This window comes from Ochlerotatus camptorhynchus, unplaced genomic scaffold (genome assembly GCF_037179485.1).
Source record: "Ochlerotatus camptorhynchus isolate MF236.1 unplaced genomic scaffold, CSIRO-AGI_Acam_v1.1 ptg000176l, whole genome shotgun sequence".
NCBI lineage: Eukaryota > Metazoa > Arthropoda > Insecta > Diptera > Culicidae > Ochlerotatus > Ochlerotatus camptorhynchus.
Window position 1 is genome coordinate 5624578 of NW_027040666.1, and position 27880 is coordinate 5652457.

The 27880-nt window shown below is 39.0% G+C and overlaps 1 protein-coding gene across 1 annotated transcript in view; it reads right to left on the reverse strand.

Annotated features, from left to right (window-relative positions):
- Positions 1 to 206: 206 nt before the first annotated feature.
- Positions 207 to 27880, reverse strand: part of LOC135701758 (lachesin-like) — a 105378-nt gene continuing 77704 nt past the window's right edge. Inside the window, exons 8-11 of the mRNA XM_065222685.1 lie at positions 19230 to 19382; positions 11128 to 11214; positions 714 to 815; positions 207 to 597 (exon numbers count right to left, since the gene is read on the reverse strand). Of these exons, the coding sequence (XP_065078757.1) occupies positions 440 to 597; positions 714 to 815; positions 11128 to 11214; positions 19230 to 19382 (500 nt within the window). The 3' untranslated portion in view covers positions 207 to 439. The remainder of the gene's footprint in view (positions 598 to 713; positions 816 to 11127; positions 11215 to 19229; positions 19383 to 27880) is intronic.

The window sequence follows — 27880 nt, forward strand, 5'->3', positions numbered from 1 at the left end:
TCAGAAACGTTCCACAGAACACAAACAAACTTTGCTAAACAACGGTTTTAATCCAATGTAAGCACATCCTGTTCGAGACACCAACAAAAAACAACACTCTGAAAACTTACCTGCTACAAGTGAAGACGAACGAAACACTATCAATTATAAGTATAAACTTCTGCAATATGGCATTCGGATACAAACAGAATAAAGAGAACGCCCAGTCTCATTTTATTATAAAATTTAATTACCTTTATTGTATAACATTAATTCCTTACTTATGCTTTTCTATTTGTGTTTTGTTCAGATCTTGTTTATGTTTCCTGTTGCATAACCGAAATCGCTCAAGTACGCATCTGATTTGGATTATCTTCAAGTAAATAGTTCAATTTAATTAGATTTTCTTTTTCGGCATAAATTTGTTTTGTGTTTCATATCACTGATAGTGCTGAACCAATCACCTAAAGTTAATCATCATAAGCAACGCGAGAAGTAAAGTCAAGTCCTTAAGGTTGAGTTTCAACGTAGAGGAAGCGTTCGATTTTGTGTCATTGTCTACAAACGCTTCTTTTTCACGCTGGTCTTCAAGCGTAGCGGAGTTTTCCCTGTATCGTTCTGCAAATTATAGAAAATAGAAATCGGTTCAATACCATGTATGTAATCCATTCTTGATACTTGAGACTTTTATTTGAATTTTTTCTCATCGTTGGAATACTTAACCTAAAGCTTACCTTTATCTTTCGATAATTCTATGTTCCATGAATCACTACTGTCACTTGAAAGAATCTTATTAGAAGGCGCGTATTCATCCATTGGCCAAATTTTGTTCTTGTCTGAAAATTCAAGAAAAAGTAAAACACTTAGTCAGAGCAAGCAAATATGATGAATATCATGTAAGAATGACAGAACAGGAATGAGATACAAATTCATTATTTAAAGGACGCGGGACGGGACGCATTGATGTCAGCATCGCGGAAGCCACCGATTCTCTCACCACAGTGGTGCAGAGTGCAACGCAACGATGTTAACTCAATGGAAGTCCCTAATCCCCCCCCCCCCCCCCACAGTCGACCTTTTCCCGCCTTCGTTCACCAGTCGTCCTGGCCCTGTGTGTGGGATTGGAGATGGGGTCTTCCAACCCGCTATTCACGATGTTTCCACGATCTCCAAGAATAATACTGCTACCTCTACTGCATCACGACCCCCACCATCACCACCGAGACGCTCCGATTTCTCTGCCTCAGTCGCACTTATTCCAGCCAGCGCTCAGCATAGTCGCCTCGGCCCTGAGTGTAGATGTAGGTCGAGAGTCTTCCAACCAGCTATTACTGGCAAGTATACTGACGATTCAGCATCTCCTTTGCGTGATACTGCCTCCGCACTAGCCAGATCATGTATATGCATCCGTCCTGCCAACTGCCAGCAGTTTTATGCCATCACCTGCTCTTCCTCGGATCCGGGACACCCTAAAACAGGCACTGAGGAAGCTTCCGAACCTCCCGACCCAGTCGCGCTTGCTGTTAACATCCGACATCTTCATCGTCCCGGTCCTGTGGTCGGTGATGGTATCGGGGGCTTCCGACCTGCAATCTCAGGCGAGTATGATTGCAATTCCGAGCTTGATGTCCTTTCGATTTCCAGCTCCCGTGATTGCTCCTCAAATGGTCTCCGGATCTATTACCAAAACGTGCGTGGGCTGAGAACTCAAATCGACTCGTTTTTCCTGGCTGTTGGAGAGGCCGAATATTATTTGATTGTGCTGACGGAAACGTGGCTGGACAACCGAATTAACTCATCGCAACTTTCCGGGACACTCTATTCCGTCTTCAGAACTGATCGGTCTCCCATAAACAGTCAAAAATCGCGCGGTAGCCTGCATGCAGTATCAACGAGACTAGCCGGCTACGTAAATACGTCACCCATTTCCAGTCAACTGGAACAGCTGTGGATTGTCGTAGAACTTCCACAAGGCAAGCTTAGTGTAGGCGCAATCCACCTGCCTGTTTTTGTATGGTAAATTGTTATTCGGGCAGAAGTTTCGAATATTAATGTTGTTATGGTTTATGGCACTGGGTATTAGAGTATTATTCTTCTTTGAATAGTTTGGCCTTTTGTCCCCCTTCTTATCACTGGACCATTTATCCATTCGAAATTTAGTCCTCATCATTAAACCGTTTGTCCATTTGACCTTTTGTCCCCTTTCTCATAATTCAACCTTTTGTCCATTCGTCCTTTTCTCCCCCTTTCCATCATTCGACCTTTAGACCATTCGACCTTTTGTCCCCTTTACCATAATTCAATATTTTGTCCCTCTTCTAATCATTCGATTTTCTGTCCCCCTTCTAATCATTCGACCTTTTGTCTTTTTGTTATTCAAGATTTTGTCATTCAACTTTTTGTCATACAATCCTTTGAATAAATCGCCCTTTTTCCATTAGATCTTTTGTATCTCTTCTCATCATTCGACCTTTTTTCCATTCGACCTTATTATTTATTCGACCGTTTGTCCATTCCACTTTTTGTCATTCGTCATTTTGTCATGCGATCTTTTGTCATACAATCTTAATATCATATATAGGTCGGACTCCATTATCGGTAACTCAATGATTTGTAATATTAGATATAATATTAGACCTATAAACAAGTTTGTCCTGTGGCAACTTTCAGCAAAAACAATAAAAAAACAGAAAGTATGCGAACTGACCTAATATCTTTCAATAATTTCTATATTTTTATTTTTTTATTTGTATATAAGCTTACTTTTGGACTTTTGAAACAAAGCTTATATAGGGGAAATTGGATCTAAGATTGGGCCCATGGCTGAAAATCTGCTATTTATCAATTTTATCTAGATGAACGCATCATTGGGACGGTACTGGTGGCTATTTTTGGTCGCTATTGAAAATTTAGTCGATTGCTGAATTTATTTACAGGCTCAAATTAGGGGCATTTAGGCTGACATTACATCCATTTCCCCTATTTTAAATACGTTTTAACTCATAGACGATGAAAACATATAAGAGCAAAAAATATAGAGATAAAATGTGATTCTAGTATCGGTAAATACGACAAAAAGAATTAAAAAAATAATTAATTACTGCAGTGTTCCGTTTTAGGCGTCTCCATATTTGGCAGCACAAAATATATAAAATATAAAATATAAGGGTATTTTATGATGCGACTTAACGCCAAACCTCAACCTCAACTTAGTGTTCCTTTGGCACTTCCACAGTTGTTCTTTGAGAGCTTTCTAAGTCTGTACCTTTTTTGCATTGGTATTATTGTGTGATCATACTCTATGCCCAGGGAAGTCATACAAATTTGTCAACCCGAAAAATGTCTAGACCGGACCGGGAGAATTGAACCTAGCCACCTCCAGCATGGTCTTACTTTTGACCGATTAATGAAGAAGAAAAATAGTCAGTACGGCAGTTGCCAAACTACTGTACCTAAAAAAAAATCTCATAGTAAAATCGAACACAAACTTTAAATAATGTTAAATGTAGATTGTTAAATATTGAATTTAAATTATAATTTTTTATTTTTGCAAAGTTTAAATGCATTATCAATATCGAACATGCATTCCTACTTCCTACCCCACCAAAGCTGCAACAAAAGAGGAAAAGGAGAAGTCTCGTTCCTCGTCGGGTGCATCGTGTGCTTATGAAGGAACTATGCTCAGCCTGTTGGTGCTCCAGTCTACTTGGCTGCTGAATGATCGTCAAGTGCTGTTGGCATTCCGTAACGACGAAAAACTAAACAAAGTGCTGTTTGGAATTACCATCACACAGAGTGGAGTTTGGTCTAATATCCAGGCTACCCTGATGTCCGAGTTTACAAAAGACATGAATTGCTTCCCGCTCGATCGACGACCAACCCAGTGAGATTTGGTCTGCTAGTTCTGGAAACGTGGTTGGTTTCATAAATCACATCATACCTTACTGGTACCGTGTCGAGGCAACTAGCTGATCACTCGATTAATGGTGCACCCAACCGGAAAATGTAAGTTTTATATTACAGATCTGCATGAAGAGTATGCAAAACTTATATTTTTAAGGAGTTTCATTCAAAAAAGTCGCCTTGGTTTTCAATAATTGTCGTCAAATGCTTGCGGAAACTACTGCAGGCGCGTTTTCTTATCTCTCGATCTAAAGAAGCAATCACCTGCTTTATTTCTGATTTTAACGAACCAATTGTTGTATGCGGGGCTATATTCTACGATGCCCTACACAAACTAGTCCAGAGGATTGACATCGGGACTGCCAGGTGACCAAAGTACTTTCTCCCATAGCTCCGGAACATTTTCTGTAAGCCATTTCTGCGTTTCTTTGCATTGTGAGTTGGAACTCCGTCTTGCTGGAAGATAAAATGACGTCCAGTAGTCCTTCTCCATCCACGGTACAACAAACATTCTTCAAAACGTCCAAATATCGCCTGTTACCTTCAGCCCTTTCACAAAAAATATGGATACAACTCCTAGAACCATCACGTGCGTCGGAAATTTGGTTGACATGATGATTGGAACTTCATTGCGTCTAGCTGCAAGCCATCTGATATTTTGCCGGTTAATTTTTTGATCCTGATTGAAGTTTTTTCATCAGAAGAAAAAAAATTCCGGCCTAAGATAATGAACAACTACTGACGAATAAATGCGGTCTTGCGTAGCCATCTTTTTATTTACCGAAAGTTTTTTACTTTTCTCAGACATAGAAGCACTAACACAATGATTTTAATGATGCAACACACGAGTGAGGTATTGATATTGAATTCAGTGCAAAAATACCACACGCACCCTATTGTTTGTTTCTACAAATATATGCATTCTGGATAAACCTGCATGTACGCAGCAGTCCATTAGCCGGCGCCGGTGGTGTAGTGGTAAGCGTGACTGCTTTCTAACACCCCAATAGGTCTAGGTTCAATCCCAGCCGAGGTCGGTGGGATTTTTCTGAGGCCTAAAAATCTCTGGTCACGTCTTCCTTTCGGAAGGGAAGTAAAGCCGTTGGTCCCGGCCCATGTGTGTTGTGAATGGGTGCGATATCCTACGCAGGTGTGGAAGCTGCCTTCCTGCACATTCGATTGCCGTCAATGGATGGCAATCGATGTCCGTCGGTGATTGGCACTAGATTGCGGAGCAGAGACCGACGTTAAATAAATAAAGGAAAGCAGCAGTCCATTGTATGAACTATTATTATATTTGTTGTATGAAACGCATGCAGAGGATGCAATAAATCCAACCTTATATTGGATGTAAGAGAAATTTAGTCTGCATGGTGGTTGGTTGCATGACGCTTACAGTAAACAGGGATTAACAACAAAAGTTGGAATATATGTACGCAGTAGATTAAATCTATATCGAAATTTGCAAACATTTTGGTAAACATGTTACCATTTACACAACATTTTTTATACTTTGTTCACCTATTCTTCAAGTATGATATCCTACCAAGAGATCTTCAATAAATAAAACATAAATTGTCCTTCAAAACTAAGATCAAATGTTTCTTAATGAAGCGAATTTCACAGATATTAATTTGATTTAATTTTCTATTATTTTTTTTAAGTGTTGTATGTAAACCGTCGTTAAAAATTTGCTGATTAACTTCTGGTAATAAAATTAAACATATTGTAATATGTTATTGTATTCAGTTGTGCATCTTTTTAAGGATATTAAACCCACAAGCAGCACATAGTTTGTTCTTTTTTCTCTCCTTTTGTTGATTCAAAATGATATAAATGAATTTTCAACCATTATTTTTTTTTCTTAAAATTTTTGTTGCTGTTTTGATTATGGTTGAGTTTTGAGTGTCCAATGCCAGACGGCTCAGCATCGAACCTTTTGGTGTAGTGGAGAGCGAAAGATCACTCAAAAATAAAAATGTTTATTAAGAAGATATGGTTGTAGCGGCGCCGGTGGTGTAGTGGTAAGCGTGATTACCTCTCACCACAACAGGCCTGGGTTCAATCCCAGTCGGCGCCACCGGGATGTTCTGAGGCATAACATCTCTGTTGAAGTAAAGCCGTTGGTCCCCGGTTCATGAGTTGATGGGTCGATAGGTAGGGTCCAGGTGTGGAAGCGTCCTCTCTGGCGTCGGTAGCATTGGTGTTCAGCACGGAAAACAAGATCGAAGGAAAACAAATCAAGGATAAAAAAAAAAGATATGGTTGTATGCACACCCTCCACAATTTGAAAGTTACAAAAATGAGTCATGACTTGTATGTATGTAAGTAGCCGCCAACCTAGCTTGGGTCTTGCCCTGCATGCGGCTCCACTTAATAGAAAGATCAAATTTTGTTATCGTTCCGAATTCAACATATTGCTGTATGAAGGGCCAAACTGGGTTGAGCGGACCCATAAGCAGAGACACTTAAGAGAATCTCCTTCCAACAAAACGAATAACGAAATTCGCAATACTAGTTAAGCTTTCCACGGGATAGTTTTTTTTGAGAAGGGCACGTCAATTTCATTGCAAATGTTGGAGTAGAATGCACACTATCACAATCGAATCCGTAGGATAAAGAAAATGACAGTGTACATTCCCTCCACCTCCGCTCTATTCACGGAAACAAATCCGATTCCATTTTCATGAATAAAAAATCATGAAATGAAAAAACTTGCCATCCCATGAAATCGTAACAATGATTCATGATTTCGGGATGGAAATTCATGATTTCATAATGCAGAGGAATCAAGACCGCTACAAGCGTTACACGTACTTGGCAAACCGTGTTCTTAAACCGCACTACATAGGTAGCTCTTATATGCCTTTTGCCTTCCTTCTTATACAAGTACTGAAAGGTTAGTGGTCAAAGTATGGGTTCAATGATCTCAGGGTTCTTGGTTCGAATCCAGTCTGAAGCTTTATTTTATTCTTTTTACATTTTTTGGTTAAAAGTTAAACCTATGAATTAAGCTCATGATTTCAACTAGGATGATTCATGATTTTGGGAATGTTTGCTGCGTTACGCAAAAGTTGCTCATGATTTCATGAATATTATTCATGGTGTATTTTCATAACACGAAAATACGCTGTGTTCATGAAATCATGAGTCATTTTTCTCATTTCGGAGATCGGATTTTTCCCCGTGTTGGTTGGATGGTCTGATCTGAAGCGAAAAACGAACAAACAGGGGCGGGATGTGCAGTCAAATCGGCCTACTGAAAATCCATCAATGAGATCTAAATGAGTAAGGCTCATTGAGTTTACCATCTCTTTCGTTATCCCGCTGTTTAAACGGTTGAAGGAGTGTGAAGTCAAACTCTGTCATCCATTTAATCAGTCGGAGAAAGAAAGCGACGATAAATCTACTGTGCCTCACCTGTTTAAAATACGGTCAAAATTTGGTCAATATCAACTTGACGTATTTCTTTCAATTTTGCATTTAAAAAACCTGAACACCCCTCATTTTGAAGGTGTGTGTGTGTAGAATGTTGCTCCTATTTTGATTTTGGAATTCACTCTTCAGTTGTCAAAATGCCGTCCAAGCAAGAAGAGCAGCGTATCAAAATTTTGCTCGCGCATCGCGAAAATCCGAGCTACTCGCACGCAAAGTTGGCAAAATCGCTAAAAGTTGCCAAATCAACCGTTACAAATGTAATTAAAGTGTTTGGGGAACGTTTGTCGACAGCCAGGAAGTCTGGATCGGGGGGAAATCGAAAACCGGAAGCCGCTGAGACGACAAAGAGAGTTGCCGGTAGTTTCAAGCGAAACCCTAACCTCTCTCTCCGAGATGCCGCATGCTGGGTGTATCGTCTACAACCGTGCATCGAGCCAAAAAACGAGCCGGATTATCGACTTACAAGAAGGTAGTGACTCCAAATCGCGATGATTAACAAAATACGACGGCCAAAGCGCGATCCCGGAGGCTGTACACGACGATGCTGACGAAGTTTGACTGCGTGGTAATGGACGACGAAACCTACGTCAAAGCCGACTACAAGCAGCTTCCGGGACAGGAGTTTTATACGGCAAAAGGAAGGGGAAAGGTAGCAGATGTTTTCAAGCACATGAAACTGTCAAAGTTCGCAAAGAAATATCTGGTTTGGCAAGCCATCTGTACCTGTGGCTTGAAAAGCAGCATTTTCATAGCTTCCGGGACTGTCAACCAAGAAATTTACGTGAAAGAGTGTTTGAATAAACGTCTGCTGCCTTTCCTGAAGAAACACGGTTGTTCCGTACTGTTTTGGCCGGATTTGGAATCTTGCCATTACGGTAAAAAGGCCATGGAGTAGTACGCCGCCAACAACGTGCAGGTGGTTCCCAAGGACAAGAACCCTCCCAACACGCCAGAGCTCCGCCCAATTGAGAAATACTGGGCTATTGTCAAGCGGAACCTAAAGAAGACCAAAAAAACTGCTAAGGGCGAGCAGCAGTTCAAGGCAAACTGGCTTTCTGCGGCGATGAAGGTGGACAAGGTGGCTGTACAAAATCTGATGGCAGGGGTCAAGCGTAAGGCCCGGCAATTCGGATTTGGAAAAGCGGAAACCTAACTGAATATTTTTCCTGAATTTTATACTAATTGAACTTGAAAAAGAAATTTAATTTGATTTTTTAAATAAACGATTTCACCGATTTACACGCGTTTTCCCTTGACCAAATTTTGATCGTATCACCCTTTACACTCATTGATTTTCCATACGTGAATTTGGTTCCAAATATCAACAAACCATCGTCGCTTACGGCTTTGCTGTCCTTTGGAACCAGTTATGCGAGGTAGCCGGCGATTGTTCGTCGACTTTCTCTTTGTATCCCCATGGCAATGTAAAGACATTCCCAGGTTTTTTCAGCACACAGATCGATAAAAGAAGCTTTTATCTAGAACGTAATACGACAAACACAACAAGAAACAGTTATGTGCTCAAGTTATTAACGAAAGAGGAGGTCAACGAAGAGAATCGATCAATGTTACTTAGGACCTAATGCAATGTTCAGCTTGAATTGTAATTTTTGGCAAGTATGTGTGTTATCATAGTAATTCTGCTCCTAATGGATTCTTGATTTCCAGTGCTAGTCCAGTGCGTGGTTTAACATGTCCAGATCTTGATGCCGACAATAATAATTCTATTATCATGGAACAACCGAGACAAATGCTGGAATGTACTATGACATCTTCCAACCGGGAACTCTTGTTCAAAGTGATAGTTTCTTCAAGCTACTTCTTCATCGATGGTTCTTCACGAAAGCTACAATATAACAAATACACATTCTCGTCGTTCAGCCAAAACGTTCTTTCATCGGGATCGCACTATGACAGTCGGGTCTAATGTTGCCGCCTTACCCGTAGCTAAGGCTGTTATGCATAGAACGAACGCTTTCCTGGCTTATTCACATCCGAGACGCACCGTAGAAAGCTCTTTGGGAGTCCCTGACCTCCTCAACCCAGTTCCGCTTGCAGACATCATTCAACTCAGTGACAGCTTTTCCAGGCTAGTATATTTGTAATATTGGACATACTCTGCGTGACAATTCTTCTCACAATCTCAGCCAATCAGTTTCACGATTAACATCGATTCTGAATTGATAACTCAACTGTACCCGAAAATTGTTTAATGACCCGGGACGCATCGTGAAAGATACTAGGGAAGCTCATAATCTCTCTGACCCGGTCCTGCCATTTGCTGCTTGCGCTCACAGTCGTCCCAGTCCTGTGGTCGGAAGTAGCCCAGCCTGCTTTATCAGGCAAGTACAGCGCGAATACAGAAGTTTCTCTTCCTGACGTGAGTTCACATTGCAGTGGCTATGTTGATGATTCATACTCGGCTACTAGCACCATTAACATTTTGATTTTCTACCAAAATGTCGGTGGTATGAATTCTAGTGTCAAAGAATTCCTGCTAGCCAGCTCGGACCTCTATTATCACGTTGATGTATTGACAGAGACGTGGCTCGATGGACGCACCTTATCTAGTCAGTTATTCTCTGATCATTATTAGATCTTCCGTTGCGACCGCAATGCAACCAACAGCCACAACCCAACTAACAATTTTCGTAATGTAAACCCAGCAGGCCTGGGTTCAATCCCAGTCGGCGTCGCCGGGATGTTCTGAGGCATATCATCTCTGATCACGTAGGGATCCCCGGTTCACGAGTTGTTGAGTCGATAGGTGTGGGAGCTGCCTCCCTGGTGTCGGTAGCATTGGTGCTCAGCACGGAAAACAAGATCGACGGAAAACAAATTAAGGAAAAAAAAAGCACCTTTTATTTTTTTACTAAGAATTAACTATCTTTTCACGAGGTGTGAATCATGGAACAAAAACAAACATGTCCGGTAAAATTAGCTGTTCCTAAACTGCAATCGCAACAAGACGAAAAGTGCGTTCGGTTGAATTGATTTTCTCGTTACTTTTAACTGATGTCAGGGCACCGACATTACCTTGGCTTTTTCGTAGTGTGTACTTTATAAGTTGAGCTTCCAAATAAACCTCACTTTGCATGATCTTGTGATAGCAACAACATTTGTACTCATACAAGTTTGTTTCTTACGTTAACATTATGTGTCTATAAATAGTTAAAAAAAAAAAGTTGTTTGGGATCTCTCGGTGGATTATTTTCAAAATGGTGTCAAGTGAATGATAAAAAACTATATTTTTAAGTGGTGACAGATATAGCGATGCTTTTTTTTGTTATAAAGTTTCCCCATACACATAACGTGCATATACGAGGTGTTTCTATTACAATGAAAAGTAAGTCGTTTTTTTTATGATTCTTGGTGGAAATTAAAGAAATTCGTAAAAATGTCTGAATAGGATAAATGGGGTGCTTCATACTGCTTCTGACAACCCTCACACCTAGGGTGTTTTTAGGCGAAATTTGCCTAACCTATCAATAATTATACATTTTGTTCGCAATATTACTTCTACGTAAAATCGCTATTAACTACAAAGAACAGAATGTAGAAATTTTTTCATATATAGAAGCAATATTTGTAGAGAAATCAAAAATTAGGAAAAATCTACATACTGTAAAACTGGTAACATGCTATTTTTCTTTCCAGCGTGCATAGAATTGCTACTCGCAAGTAACATTGGAAGCTTTATTGAGGTTTTAAAGCGTTCCACAAGTCTAAATCATGGTCTAGAGAACCCTCAAAAACCGAAATTGTTACTAGGGCTGTGATTAAAATTTTGGCTATTTTGATACTTACAATTTTTTCGGTATGGAATGTCCATTGTAGTTGGCAACGTTGTAGTCGTCGAAGGACTCGTTGGTGTAGTCGTGGTTGACGGGATATCTGAAATGTATGATGAACAAAAAAAGAAGAATATTAATGATGCAAAATTGAGTACCGTTTTAATTTAAGGTAAACGTCGGCTTCTGAACCCATTGACTGATTTAGTAAATCAAAATGTAAATGTTAATTTCACTGCATTTTCTCATCAAAACACTTAACTGAATATATGCAAACGGCTCCTTACTCTTTCAGCTACATTCTGATTACATTTTTACAACTGTGCAATTTGTTATGCTACACAGAAAAAAATTCTGAACATTAACTATCGCGTAAAATCTCCTTTCGTTTAATTTTGAGCTATACTTGGCATAAACAGCCAAATCGTTTGCAAGCTTGCATACAATATTGCTAATTTATGCGATATTGCGCTTAGATTTACACGAAATATCGCGTAAATTTATACCAAATCTAGCGTTAATTTTATGTGCAACAAAATGCGAATGATTTCGAGTTGCCGATAATGGAACAGCTGGTTAACACGCAATTCAAATTGAAAGAGGCTGCTGGCAACAGTCACAATCACCTGAGAAGTTTGGAGCGAGGTAAAATCGTATTCAAACAGTTTTGGACAGTTCTGTCTATTGGAATGGACAGAGAAGTAAGCGCAGATAAATGTAAACAAATAAACACGTCACTCATACGCGTGACGCTGAGAAAATGCTAATAGAAGCGTTGACGCGAATTTTTCACCAGTTTTGGAAATTGGTTGAACTTTAAGATGACTAGAAATATTTTTCAAACGAAAGGATGTACATTTTTCGAAAATTATCACATTAGCGATGAAAATATCCTTGCCATTATGCTGAAGGTGAAAACTTGGCTGATGCAAATTGTTTCACCATATTGCTCTGAGAAGAAGCTTTATAATTGTACATGATAGACCCTATTGTGGACCACTTGTCAATTAATGGTATCATTAGGTAATAGACCCATTTTAGAACTCTTCACTGCGGCTTTTCAACTACATTTCTAGTTTTCTGTGATGTTATCATGGCTAGATTTGAGAGAGGGCAAAGGGGGCAATTTCCCCGGGCTCTATGGTTAGGGAGGGGACCCTCGTAATCATTTATTACTTTAGTACGTATTTGTATTATTTTGCTTAACTTATCATATTTTGTTTTGCTAAAGAAAATTATTCCGATTATATGTTCAACCGTAACAATTAAACAGGTTTAATTCAGATACAATTTTGTTCAAAAATACCCTGTCAGTTCATGTCATCGGTAATATCACAGAGGTAACTCTAAGACTAGTAGGTCCCGAAGAAACGTGCTCAACGTTTAGCTCAGCTCTGGTACTCTCTTCGGTCCCAAGCTAATCGATTCACCCCTCGAAACATAGGAAAATCCAATAACCCCTCATTTTATCTGTCAAACTTTCACAGCGAATCAAAACAAACATAGTGTAGTACTAGAATTTCGACTAGAATGGGATACGTTAATCGATTTGCTTGGCTAGGCTAGTCAAGTAGTGAGCCAATTTAAAATCGTTAGTTTCGTATATTGTTGGTAATATTGAATAATGTAAAAAAGTCCTTTCAATAAATTAAGTAAAAACGGAAAAATCGTTATCTGTAACGCTGTATAAAAGCATCCCACGAAAGGAATACCTCGAAAATATCATCCTGAAACATTCAGTGTGTATCAGTCGTGAGAAAATATCAAAAAATGAAATTTCAATCTCTCTCATGTTCACGCTTGATTTTCGTGGACAAATATCAACAAGCATACAACAGCGGACAAGCATAACAAGCATACAAGCCCAACAAGTATACAAGCTGTGACATCGTTGCTAACCTAGCTTACTTACAAGCTACGATACTAAGATTATAACCAAACTGTGGTGAGTTTGTGTTTCAAGATTATTGCTTTACACCCGAACGCGACCCAAAACACCCATCATTACTGACAGCAGTGATTTCGTGTCGGACATGGGTGAAGAGTATAGAGAGAAAGCAAATTATTCTATCTCTATGTCCCTTATTACGTTTTTTTTCCTTGCTTTGTTTTCCGTCGATCTTGTTTTCCGTGCCGAGCACCAATGCTACCGGCGCCAGGGAGGCAGCTCTCACACCTGGACCCTACATATCGACCCATCCATCAACTCATGAACCGGGGACTTCCCTTCCGCAAAGGAAGGCGTGATCAGATATGTTATGTCTCAGAACATCCCGGCAGCGCCGACTGGGATTGAACCCAGACCTGCTGGGGTGAGAGGCAATCACGCTTACCACTACACCACCGGAGCCGCTATCCTTGTTACGTTTTTTTTGCTTTTAATTCTACTGCTACGCACGTGGCATAACATTGTAGTAAAGCAGCTATCTTCACGCAGCGATCGAAACTCTACCTGCTCGTGAATGGGAAAATCGAGCACCGAAAACTACTGTTCGTGATGCAAAGAGTACCGGACGAAAACTGCACACATTGTGGCAATCACACTACTGAAACTCTTCTGGATAAATGTTGTGCTTGTGCTCGTGTCGGCCCGGCTTGGACGGTTCAACAGCAATCATGAATGGATGGAGACGGCTCTCTTTTGAAGACTTAGTGAGACCTGCCCTAGCAGGAGTAGACTGAAGAAGGCGCGTGGAAGTGCTTACCCGAGCAGAGAATGAAAACAAAATGAAAACTAATGTTGATATTTTGATATAAGCGTTCGTGATAACATATTTTGCCTACCGTGTGGTCGAGTTAACAGTAATCATAACAAAAATGAGATCTTAATGGTATATGAAGGATAACAAAAAGATAACAAATCATGTTTTCTTGATAACAAATCCATGTATGCGTTTTGATATCAGTAATTTCGTTAATTTAAAACAAAATAAGTAATCAATATGTTATTATAACTATGGTAGGAAAACAAAACAAAAACTAGAAAAGTTGTTATTTTGATATCATGATATCAAATTTAGTAATCTGAATGTTTTGAAATCTATTGGTTGATATCAAGATTCAAAATCAAAAAATGTTATCAATAAGTTTTCATTTATTCAAAATAAAAACAAACCTATATTTCAATCAGTTCTATCGATATCTATCTTATATCGATAAGTAAATTGAATTCACAGGTAGAGATCAATAAATGTTGTAAAATATAACTTTACAAATCATAATTCAAGCTGAGCATTGCATTAGGTCCTAAGTAACATTGGCAGATTATCTTCGTCGACTTTCTCTTTGTATCTCCACGGCCATGTAAAGACATTCCCAGGTATTTTCAGCACACGGATCTGTAAAAGAAGCTTTTATCTAGCACGTAATAGACAAACACAACAAGAAACGGTTTTTTACTCAAGTTATTAACGAAAGAGAATGTCGACGAAGAGAATCGATCAATGTTACTTAGGACCTAATGCAATGTTCAGATTGAATTGTTTTTGTGATGTTCATTAAGAAAATAGTAAGCATGCTGATTGACTCGCAAGAAAAAAAAAATAACTAAATGTAGATTTCAGTGATAAATGTGGAAGCTTTTTTAAAAAGTATATCAAATTTTGTTTTTAATTATATTTTTTAGAAATATCAAAAAGTATCAAAATAGAAACTAGAAATTTAAAAATAGTGTATCAAAATATGTGAGCAATATGATTTAAAAAACATAATTTTAAACCATTTTGATATTATTTTGATATCCGACTTTGCTCGGGTAGTGTTTTTATTAAATACAACTGCTTTGTTTGTGAATGTAATGAAAGAATTAATGTAGACGCACTGAAACTCACCTCGATTTATAAAAAAACAAAAACAAATTATAATTACTGTTATAAAACAAACTGACAAATAAAACCAACTTTTTTTTACAAAAAAAATAGGGTGTTATATTAGCAATGTGGCAGTTGACAGGTAAAGGGTGATACGGTCAAAATTTGGTCAATATCAACTTGACGTATTTCTTTCAATTTTGCATTTAAAAAACCTGAACACCCCTCATTTTGAAGGTGTGTGTGTGTAGAATGTTGCTCCTATTTTGATTTTGGAATTCACTCTTCAGTTGTCAAAATGCCGTCCAAGCAAGAAGAGCAACATATCAAAATTTTGCTCGCGCATCGCGAAAATCCGAGCTACTCGCACGCAAAGTTGGCAAAATCGCTAAAAGTTGCCAAATCAACCGTTACAAATGTAATTAAAGTGTTTGGGAAACGTTTGTCGACAGCCAGGAAGTCTGGATCGGGGGGAAATCGAAAACCGGAAGCCGCTGAGACGACAAAGAGAGTTGCCGGTAGTTTCAAGCGAAACCCTAACTCTCTCTCCGAGATGCCGCAAATAAGCTGGGTGTATCGTCTACAACCGTGCATCGAGCCAAAAAACGAGCCGGACTATCGACTTACAAGAAGGTAGTGACTCCAAATCGCGATGATAAACAAAATACGACGGCCAAAGCGCGATCCCGGAGGCTGTACACGACGATGCTGACGAAGTTTGACTGCGTGGTAATGGACGACGAAACCTACGTCAAAGCCGACTACAAGCAGCTTCCGGGACAGGAGTTTTATACGGCAAAAGGAAGGGGAAAGGTAGCAGATGTTTTCAAGCACATGAAACTGTCAAAGTTCGCAAAGAAATATCTGGTTTGGCAAGCCATCTGTACCTGTGGCTTGAAAAGCAGCATTTTCATAGCTTCCGGGACTGTCAACCAAGAAATTTACGTGAAAGAGTGTTTGAATAAACGTCTGCTGCCTTTCCTGAAGAAACACGGTTGTTCCGTACTGTTTTGGCCGGATTTGGCATCTTGCCATTACGGTAAAAAGGCCATGGAGTGGTACGCCGCCAACAACGTGCAGGTGGTTCCCAAGGACAAGAACCCTCCCAACACGCCAGAGCTCCGCTCAATTGAGAAATACTGGGCTATTGTCAAGCGGAACCTAAAGAAGACCAAAAAAACTGCTAAGGGCGAGCAGCAGTTCAAGGCAAACTGGCTTTCTGCGGCGAAGAAGGTGGACAAGGTGGCTGTACAAAATCTGATGGCAGGGGTCAAGCGTAAGGCCCGGCAATTCGGATTTGGAAAAGCGGAAGCCTAACTGAATATTTTTCCTGAATTTTATACTAATTGAACTTGAAAAAGAAATTTAATTTGATTTTTTAAATAAACGATTTCACCGATTTACACGCGTTTTCCCTTGACCAAATTTTGACCGTATCACCCTTTAATACCAATGTTTAGTACAATTTAAGAAATATGTGTTTATGTACGAAAGCTGGATCTACTAAACGAACTTAACAGAAATAACGAAATAATATTTTCAGTGTAGAAGACGACGGAGATTTTCGACTTCTACACGTCATCACGGTTCCAAAAATATCTGAATTGTAGAGTATTTGACAGTTTTTATGAATCCAATGGCCACCATCTTGTATTCCAAAATAGCGGCGGACATCTATTTTTGGTCTATACACATCATATCAGTTTCAACATCTACATCTACATATAATCCCGGTTTAAAAAATATCCATATTGTAGGGTATTTGACCTCCAGAACAACTTTGCCGAAGCAAGTTCCTAGATTTCGAGACACAGTGATTGTTATCATATCAGTTGATTATGCTTTATGTGTAACTTAAATCTATGATCTGAGATGTACACTGATCATGAGTCCGTTTACTAGTGTTTTTATCGTCGGTAAGCATTGGAAGATTTTCTTGATTCCCTGAAGATATAATATTAGCGCTCTGATCAAGCTTTGTCGTCAACCGTGTTTATTGCAACAAAGATTGCAAACAATAAATCGTTTTCTATCTACCCTCTCAATCGATCATGCTATATTAAGTTTATTGTGGTAGTAGACGCAAGCGTATTGTCTTTATTACTGGTTGCTTTCTGTGTTTGGATTCACTGATTAGTATACAAAAACGATGAGCTCACTAGGTGCAATTGATCGTGTACCGGACCGTGGGCTGATTTGGCAGCCTATCACTATGGAGTATCTCAATGATTTCAATTTTTGGCTGATGTTGCTTTCTTAGCACAACAGCGTTCTAAGATTATTGACCTAGCTGAACACTCCACTGCGGTGGGTCTCACCATCAACGTCAACAAGACCAAATCGTTGGATGTTAACACGGACAATCATGCCATTTTAACAGTAGCGGTCCAAACAGTGAACAAAGATGGAAGTTTCCAATGTGTTGGTAGCAAGATAGCGTCAGATAGCGATGGGACCAAGAGTGACAATTTAGGTGCACGAAGCAAGAAGGCTAAATCTGCTCTGTGAGTTTAAGAAATGTTTGGAAATCTGATCAGATAAATCAACGCACCAAAATGCGAATTTTCTATTCAAACGTGAAACCTGTGTTGTCAATACGCCAGCGATACGAGGTGTGTATCGGCGGAGAACACTCAAAAGCGACAGGTCGTTATCAACCTATGGCTGCGGTATATAATTCGTGCATGGTGGCCTCAAAACTGGATCTAGAATATTGAGCTCCATCGTCGATGTAATGTACTGATACCAATATCAATACAAATCCGAGATTGTAAGTGGAGGTTGGTTGGCCACACACTACGATGGGCAAGCGCTGAATTGGAACCCGGCTGGACATTGCAGCAGAGGCAGACCCAGGGGCTTATGGAAATAAATGGTCCGGGTTATGGCAAAAGCGAGTAGCCGCCCAGGATGCAAAACATTCACGTTGGTCCTATGCATCATTAGGCGTGCAGGATACATGAATAAGTGAATTAGAATATAATTTCAAATGTCCATAATGAATACTTTTCTAAGATTTTATGGATAATTGTGAAGCTTTGGGCGTGATCAGATAACCAAGCTTGCAATTATTAAGCAATTACTTGTGGAAAGCTTTAAATTTAAAACTTACATATTGCTAAAATCAGACCCTTATTGTATCAGTAATTGAATTTTGTTCATAACTGCAATTAAGGGGCTGTTCATATACTACGTAGGGAAGGGGGGGGGGAGGGTTGACAATTATCCACGGCCCAGTGATACAAATTTTAAAATTTTTGTATGGACAATTGTCTACGCAGGGGGAGGGGGGATTAAGAATCCCAAAAAAAACTGTCTACGTAGTTTATGAACAGCCCTTAACACGTTTCATTGCATCAAAAATAAAACAAACATACCTTTTTCCACCTACAGATAGCGAGTAACCCGAGCATACTGGTCCAATCTGACTGTATTGTAAAAATATTGAAGTTCATTTCTTCATGATGTACAAACACTTAAAATTCATATAATCTCATAAACTTAAGTATAAAGCGTGTCGACACATCGAATAAGCTGGAGATAGCATATTCGCAGTATTAAATGGACTGTGTTTACAGGACACGAGCTCTATTATACTTTACAAATCAAGTTTCATCCCAGGGAGGTATAAATATGAATGAAACAAGCACAAATATAAATGTGCATGGAAATAGAGTCATACGAATGAAAGCTTCTGCTAGTAGATTGCTCCCGTTGTTGGGGAACAGAGAAACGCTTCCTTCCTGCCTTGTTTTGTATACTTTTGTACAAACAGCGGCATCTGCAGCAGCAATGGAAACAGCTCTATGATATTTTCTCCTTGTATTCCCTCTTTATAGCATCTCACGCATAACCGAGGTTCAGAGCATATTTCGAATACAATGTGATGCAAGTACTACCTAGAACCAGTGCCGCAAAGCTTGAGTACATAGTTTTCTGTGTCGTGAGGGGTCTACGAAGGGCTTGTATGGAAAACATTCTAGGGAGCTATTTTGCCCTTTGCTGGTTCCCTCGATTTCGATCACCAACTGAGAATAAATTACTCGAGTTGTGTGTCTGATTTTATTTGATATTAAACAATTTCGAAAGCAAGCAGACCTGTTATAGAACAGCAAAAGTCATGTCCCGAGGTAGTGACTTGCACTGAGAGAGAATGAGATTTGTATGATTATTTCTAGCAGCAGAATACTGAAATGTTAAAATTGCAGCTTATTTTGAAAGGTAGAATTGAATTTCTGCCACAAGACAACCAGAGCAATGCAACAGTGGCAACATGAAACCAGTAAGTGGAAGTTCTCTATGTACTTACGATACACTTTGATTGATCCATCCGTTTCGCCTAGGGAGTTCTTGACCACACATTTGTATGTGCCAAAGTCGCCGATGTCGATTTCCTTTATCGTTAGCTTCATCACCACCTTGTAATTGCTAGCCTCGTGCATTGTTGGTTCAAACCGTCTGCCTGAAATGAGAGATCCGAAGGGGAGAATGTTACTATTTGGCAAATGCAGTTGCCTGTTTGCTGTTTGCCAAGCAATCGTTACGGTTCATTTAGCTGAAGTAACAAAGCGTTTCTGTGCTCGAATTAAACTTGTCACGCCACAGTGACAAGAAGCTATGAATTACATTTTGTCACAGCTCAGATATTCATATCAAAATTTAGCATTGAAACATCACTCTGAGACCATTTGTACCTGACAAATAAACTCATTGAAAAAAAAACACTCCGAGACAATTAATGATTCAAATCGGATTCTGAATATAGGTAATATGATTTTTTTTTATTGGATTCTTCTTAGATTAGAGCATCGAACAGAAACATAAAATTTATCAATTATACGTTTGGTACGATAATTTAGTTCAAAAGCTATAAAACAAGGTCAAGAACGCATAATACATATGAATATTTACATCCATTCTTCTCGAAACCAAAAGAAGCACTCCTAGCCAATTATTTTTTCTCCCTTCATTCGTATGCCGAAGTGAATTCAACAGCGTTTCAATTCGTTGTGACGGAATTGAAACTCGTTTGAAGGAATTGAAGGAATGACGCGATGTAAGATTTTTAGCAAATCTCAACAATTTGTTACTCTTTACAAAACCATTCCATTATTTGTTCCAACCCGATCGTATGAGAGAGGGTAAGAACGGGTTGTGCTTAGTATGACGAAAATTAGATCTTAACCCTATGACAACAAACAGTTTTTAAACTTAAATATAATATAAACAACAAATATCGAGCTCTGCTCACACAATTTTCATGTCAGACACAAAATGATGACAACTTTCGTTCAAAAATTAATATTACCTACTCAGTTACTGTCAGTGTTCGGAAAAGCTCAAACCTCAGATTTCATGCTTGAATTTATTAGCCTTTCGCTTTTTTCACATTGTGAGAGCTCGTCATCCATTTGAATGACCTCTGAATGTTAGTTCATTCAGGCATGGTATTTTTTATCTACTTTCATTGAGTTTACTTATGTAGTTTCACCTTTCAGCCAGGTGAGAATGATCGATGAAGATTTTTCAAAATTATATGATGGCTTCGGCACCCATTGACTGTTTTCCGCAATCAACATGTACACGCTACTGTATTTTTTAACCAAAACACTTCGCTGATAGTATTTGAATGATTCCTTAGTCTTTCAACTTCAATCTGATTACATGTTTACGACTGAGCAAATCTGTTTTGCCAAGATTTAATTGACAGAAAACATATGCATTACGAAATACGGCTGATTTCAAGTTGTCGATAGTAAAACAGTTGGTTAACACGCAGTTGAAGTGGAAATATTGCCGAAGAAAAAGAGGCTGCCAACAATATTCACACTCAACTGAAAAGTTTGGAGCGTCATAAACACGTTTTTGGTCCGTTTTGGATAATTATGTTGATTGGAATGGTAAGAATAGAAAGCAGCAGATAAATGTAAACAAACAGAGCCGTCATATGTGTGCATGACGCTGAGAAATTGCTAATAGAAGTGAGGATGCTGCTTAGATTGACGAGATTACTAAAAATTCCCTACTGAAAATATTTTTCTAATTACGCAAGCGTTTTTTTTTCCTTTCAGTGTTCCTTAGTACCGTTAAAGTAAACAAACTTCTTTTGATACCTTGCTATTTGGGAGGTAACCACTAAAAAGCGATTTTTGAGAGAACCGGTTCTTTGTATTGGATTGTTTTTTTTTTCAGGTAATTACATAAAGACATACCATACAAATTCTTAAAATTTCCTAATTATACCGGATCGAGAACAAACAGTTGCAAATAATTTTGTTCACGCAAAACAAATGACATGTACAACACATGTAAGTGAGGATACCCTACATCCTCTGTATATGCTTCTAAACGGAAACAAATCCGCTTCCATTGTAAAGAGAATATTTTCCTAGTCTAAAAATATCCCTTTTTAGTTATACCAATTGTAAGCTTTCTATTGTACTTTTATAGCCACCTATCGGAATAAATAAAAACTTGCGCGAACATGTATAATTTAAGGCGAATTAACTGGATTCAAAAATAAATTAAACCTTCGGTAAGTTGCGGAAATTTCCACAAATTACTTTCTACCTGCTCTTTTGTGTGGAAAGCCGAGTCAGTGGAAAGTATTGTTCCAAATTAGTCCGCCACAGCTGACCAATAAAAAAATAATCTCTATAGAAAACGTACATTATAAGGTGGAAATTGCGTCGTAGCAAAAAGGTTCAACCAAGCTATTTGCGCGTCGCTCGATTTATTCTGGTGGAGTCAGTTATCAAGTAAAGATCAAGTTTGGAAGTGATCCTTAAATTTTTTTGAAAGTGATAGTAGTTATAACTTAAAACTAAATTCGAAAGTTCGGATAGTTTATACAAAAATTGAATTTAACATAAAGTGAATTGAGTGTATTTTGAATATTCAGGCGTCATTAAGCCCATCCAACGTGGGCTGCTAGTCTGGACTGGATTGGTTCGTCCAGATTGGATTGTTGTTGTCAGGCCTGGATTCGGTTTTTTGGACTGCATTAGCCGAAGGTTGTTCCGGCTACGAAGTCTAGCACGTGTGATTGTGGGGTTGGAAAACTCCCTGAGTCAAGTAGCGAAGACTCGAACTTGTGCCCGTGTGCGCGTACGTCCTTCGATCGATTGTGTCGATCAGTTTTCGGGTGGTAGTCAAGACGCCATTCGCGACGGCTCGTAACGCCAAGGCGTGAGGCAGAGAGCAAAGCCAACTCACTCTCACTCCACCAATCTTCCGGGGACGCATACCCCGTGTATCGCCGTTCACGCGCGAGCCAACGGATACGCACGAAGGCCAACACAACGAACGATTTCGTCGAAGAACATTCGAGACGCCGAGGGAACGCTTGAGGTAGTAGATCGTCGTTGGAGCACCTCGCCGATCGCCAAGGTCAGATCTTCCCTATTGTGAACAATTAAATAAAAGAAGAACCCTTTTGAGTTAACTAAATGCGTGACGTCACCAGATCAAGCTAGGGTGTACAAAAAGGTGAACTGAATATTTACAATAAAGTTTTTATGCTTGCAATTTTCCTAAATATAGGCCCTATGTGCAACTCTATAAATTCGATTTAGTTATTAATTAATTTATGCGTATCATTGAAATATTATATTTTTAATTCGAGTTTAGTTACCAACGATTTCACCTATTCGGGGTCGTTAATTGATTGATTTAATTTAGTTTGTTTGTTCCTTCTAGCTTAAACCTTTTCTGCCGCTCAGTTCTGGTTGACTTTAGTTTTTTTTTTCTTAGTTTTCTTCAATGTATGTTCCGCAATAATCCAGTTCATTTGCTCATTTCGTTTGGGTCAATTTGTTGTTTTCGGTTCTGGAATTACTATTCGACCTGCCCTGAGAAGGGTAGTCTCATACCGGGTTTAGAAGAGAGATAACGGTCCTTCAAATCAGAAGGTGGCGCTTAAGCCGTTTTCTTAAGTAACAGAGACGAACGTTACACCATTTTCATGAATAAAAAATCATGAAATGAAAAAACTTGCCATCCCATGAAATCATAACAATGATTCATGATTTCGTGATGGAAATTTATGATTTCATAATGCATTGGAATCAAGACCGTTATAAGCGTTACACGTATTTTGCAAACCGAGTTCATAAGCCGCACTACATAGGTATCTCTTATACGCCATTTTCCGTCCATCTTGTACAAGTACTGATAGTCTAGTGGTCAAAGTATGGGTTTAAAAGATCTCAAGGTTCTTGGTTCGAGTCCAGTCTAGTGCATTTTGATTTCTTTTTATATTTTTTTTGTTAAAAGCTACAAATTGAGCTTATGATTTCAACCCGGATGATTCATGATTTAGGGAATATTGGCTGCGTTACGCAATAATTGCTCTTGATATCATGAATATTATTCATGGTGTATCGTAGATAGAATTTTTTTCCCGTGTAACAAGCAATGTTGTGGCAGTTCTTAAAATAGACTGTATCGTGAACAAGCATGTTTTCCCAGAATGAATATTTTCGTATAAATCCTGTGCAGTGCATTTGGGGAAACGAACTTTGTTTGAACATTTAGCGAACATAAAGCAGCTTTCCGACGACTACATTACATATTTTGTTCAAGTAGTGAAACATTGCAAATTATGTATACATTTAATGCAAATCTTTAATAGAATCTTGAATTTCCCGGTTTAGTGTGTGTTAACATACAGTCAACTCTCCATTACTCGATATCTTCCCTAAATCAATGATTTTCAATGTTCCAGCCAGTGTTGGGAAAATATCATAAAATCAAGTCTCACCATAGAACAAGATCACGGTTGATTTTCGTAGACAAAAATCAACAAGCAAACGACTGCGGCTGATATTGCAAGCTGTGATATCGCAGCTCGGAATATTAGGCTAACAAAACTCACCAGCTGCAAATCTCACCGAACTTTCGTAAGATTGAGTTTCATGGTTTTGGCTTTACACCCGAACGCAACCTAAGCTTCCATTACGGCTGGCAACAGTCGCTTCGTGTCTGCCATCGGTGAAGAGAAAAAAGAGATGGTATTCTTTCTAAAAAACGAGGTGCAACGGAATCATTTCTACGTCGGTTCAACATTCAGCTTCAACTTTACACGTTGTGAATACTCTCGCAATATCACAGGAGCTTGTAAAATCAATTTTTTTTTTTATTGTTTTGTTTTCCGTGCTGAATACCAATGCTACCGACGCCAGGGAGGCACAGCTCCCACACCTGGACCCTACCTATCGACCCATCAACTCATGAACCGGGGACCAACGGCTGTACCTCTTCCGAAGGAAGACGTGAGACTCAAAACATACCGGCGGCACCGACTGGGATTGACCCCAGGCCTGCTGGGGTGAGAGGTAATCACGCACACCACCGGCGCCGCTCTTGTAAAATCAATATCATGATTTTTTGCTACAATATCACGCGTGATATTGAGAGCGTATGAGAGCGGCAGTGATGGGCTACTGAACCAACCGGTGCTAACCGGTGCGCTAGTTCGTGTTCAACAAAATACTCCTGTGTTTATGTAAGCGTGTACCCTGGTTCGGTTGAGTTTTCGTGCACCAGTGTGTTCTAAATCAAAACCGACTGCCGGCTTTCGAGTTGATGTTCAGAACCGCAGCTTGAAAACCGAAAACCGGTGTGTTAGAATTTTGGTTTTGGTTCACGAAATCTGAACCGTGTGCATGGTTCAATTATATGTAACCAAAACCGGGTATACCGTTCTTGGTTCAAAACATTGGCAAGAATTAAATAGCAGTGCTCCCAAAAAGGCGAGTAAAACGTTTGTACCAAGCGACAGTTGTTAATTCAATTGTCAAATATTTTGATAGACAATATTGGTAGCGAAGGAACTGGAAATCATTTTGAAGTCTGACAAATACCCTTAGATATGGGTATTTTTGGATTCCAGGTGACGCCTATAGTCTGGAAATCGATAACCGATACCATCTTGAAATCCAATATGGCGGCTTCCGGTTGTAGGAAAACTGGGAAATACTAGCAAATACCCTTCAATATGGGTAGTTTTGGAATCGGGATGACGTATTAAGACCGTAAATCAATGTCAGATGCCATTTTGAAATCCAAGATGGCGGCTTCCGGTTAAAGGAAAACTGAGAAATACTAGCAAATACCCTTCAATATGGGTATTTTCGGAATCGGGATAACGTATATAGGCCAGATATCAATGTCAGGCGCCTTCTTGAAATCCAATATGGCGGCTTCCGGCTTCAAAATGGCGTCAGACATACATTTGAAGGATATTTGACATTATTTCCCAGTTTTTTTCTTTAACAGGAGGCCGCCATCTTGGATTTCAAAATGACGTCAGACATTGATTTCTGGTCTCTACACATCTCCCGGATTCCGGAAATACCCATAATGAAGGGTATTTGACAGTATTTCCATTTTTTTTTCTTTAAAAATAAAATATTGAAACAAACATTATATTTTATTTAACCAATCGCAGCTCATATTATTCTGTTACGTACAGAAAGGCGAGTCAAGTTTGAATAATTCTTTCAATCTGCATGCTTGTAAAAAAAAATTCAAAAATTAGAAAATTTCGCTTAAGATTGGATAAACTATGCAGAACAAATTTATCGAAGATCGCAAATCGATTAGACATTAATTTGCGCTATATGTTATTTTCTTTTACCTTCAGGCCAAGTGCACCGCGCATTCCTTTAAATCATACACAAGTATGTAGGTATGCGTGGTGCAGTGGGCCAAAAGTAAATGGTTGATAACTTTTTCCACAGAAGACCAATAAATTTTCGGTCTTGAACAATATGGTACTGCATAGTTTTCCCAATCGAAATCGCCATCTTAGTTGGCCTAATTAATCCAAGAAATTTCTCTGAAAACGTCGACTTAATTTGATGCAATCTCAGAGCGTTATTATCTTTTTCTGCTAGATATATTTCCAGGCCCACTGTGCATTGTGCTAAAAATCTCGTTAATAAAGCAATGCACGTCCCAAGCAGTTTTGGAAGTTTGTCAACGAACAACGTCATGAAGCTGGTCTGCCGTCGTCTATGATACATAATGGTTACAATTTTACCAAGTGTCTCACTTCCAACAGGTGCTTCCAAAAATTTGGTATTTTGTAATCGAAAAATTGAACATATTTGTAGTTCTGTGACGAACGTTTCAGCTCAATTGATGATAAGTTAACAAAGTTACATCATGTCAAAGTTGACCATTTTGTATGGAAATCGGCATGGGCTGCTATTATATTGAACACAACTGTAATTTTGAGCTTCTCTAATCATGAACTCTTAGACAATTATTATATGAAATTTATCACATTTTCTACCATTCCTTTTTCAATATGTTTCATACAAAAGAATTGAGTTGGACCATAGCCACAAGCATTGAGCTCAAATGTTGCACAACTCTTCCGTACTTGATATTGAAGGAATCATCCAGTTAGCGAGAATATCGTGTTGTGGAGGTAATTCCGGACGATTTGAGAGTTGGGCGTAATTGCTTGTGTAAATCGTCGATTTATAGCGAATAAAAGCTCAATCTCGTTAACAAACTATACCAAATTATAGAGGAATCATTACTCTACCTGATTATGATATTTGTTTTTGCTATTGAGCTTTAATTAGTAAGAAACCGGCGATTGACTTGATTGAGTTGTCCGTATCTCGAATCACTCCGGGATTTTGGAAGATTATATGGGAAAAGTGGTTGAAGTATCTTGAATTTTCATCGAGTTATGAAGAGTTCAAGTATGAGAGAGAAGACTGAAATGTGCAGTAGTGGGAGTCAACTTCTTAGCATAAAATGTCAATTTTATATGCGACAGTTATGGAAACGAATGTTAGAAACTAGCAGAACTACTGGAACAGATTCATAGAGGACTAGTTTAAAAAAAAATAATTAAAAATTAAAACAATTAAAAATTAACTAGTTAAACCAATTAAATCACAATGTCATATCACAATAGATGTATGGATTAGCGTACACAAATTGTATGAAGAATGTTTTTTAAAAATAAATAAAATGTCTTAGTTTCCCTTTTACTGGCTAAACCACAATATTTCCCCCTACGTTGTATAATTCTTATCAAAGCAACCTTCCTCAACTAAATAAACACCTTTGAATGGAACAGTACATCGCCGGATAGCCATTCATGCGTTTTCTGATATTCTTTTCAGCTGAGTAACTCAGAGATAATGTCAATCCAAGGTAATGTTGCGGCTGATGAAAAGTGAAGATAGTGCTCCATTGTCCTGTCCAGAAACACCGTAATATGTCAACCAGAGCTCATGATTCTCCATTTTGTGTGTCAACAAGCCACTTCTTTGTTCTGGTAGAAGAAAGCATAATAATGAATCTGTCGTAATTTGGCCTCGTTATAACCCTGTCACCGAGCAAGAGAGATTGAATCAAAAGGACGAAAATGTTTCACCAAACCGCCCCAAAACACGACAAGAAAAAAAAAAACCCTGTGCAAAATATCCTGTTCTGTTTCCCCGAACACGTCCACTGCCTTTCTTCACTTTGATTGAATAACAAGATGATGATTTTGTCACAATTTTTCTTGTTATCAGATTTTTTCCATGCTTATTATTTTCATCCGTTTGACTTTGTTTCGTTACGCTTAGTCGCCAATTTGCTATTTTGCTCCCCCTTCAGTCATACGTATTGTGTTATGTAGGTACCGGCAGAAAGTAATTCTAGCGTTTCATGCTCCCTCAGACGTCAATGGGGGGAAGTGAAGCCAATCTCGAGTGGGCAGCGAGCGGGAAAATATTAATGATGGATGTTGTTCATGCTGCGAGTTCAGGACAGTGAAAAAGGAACCGAAATGGTCATGCTTTGGAATTCAGGTTCCCTAACCCTCAATAGACGAGATCCGATTCCACGCTCTATTGAAATTGGCGCTGAGGCCTGCGTGACTTTTGCACCGATGCGTGGATGATGGTTATGTATGAGCTCATGTTCGGCAAAGGATTAATCCCATTG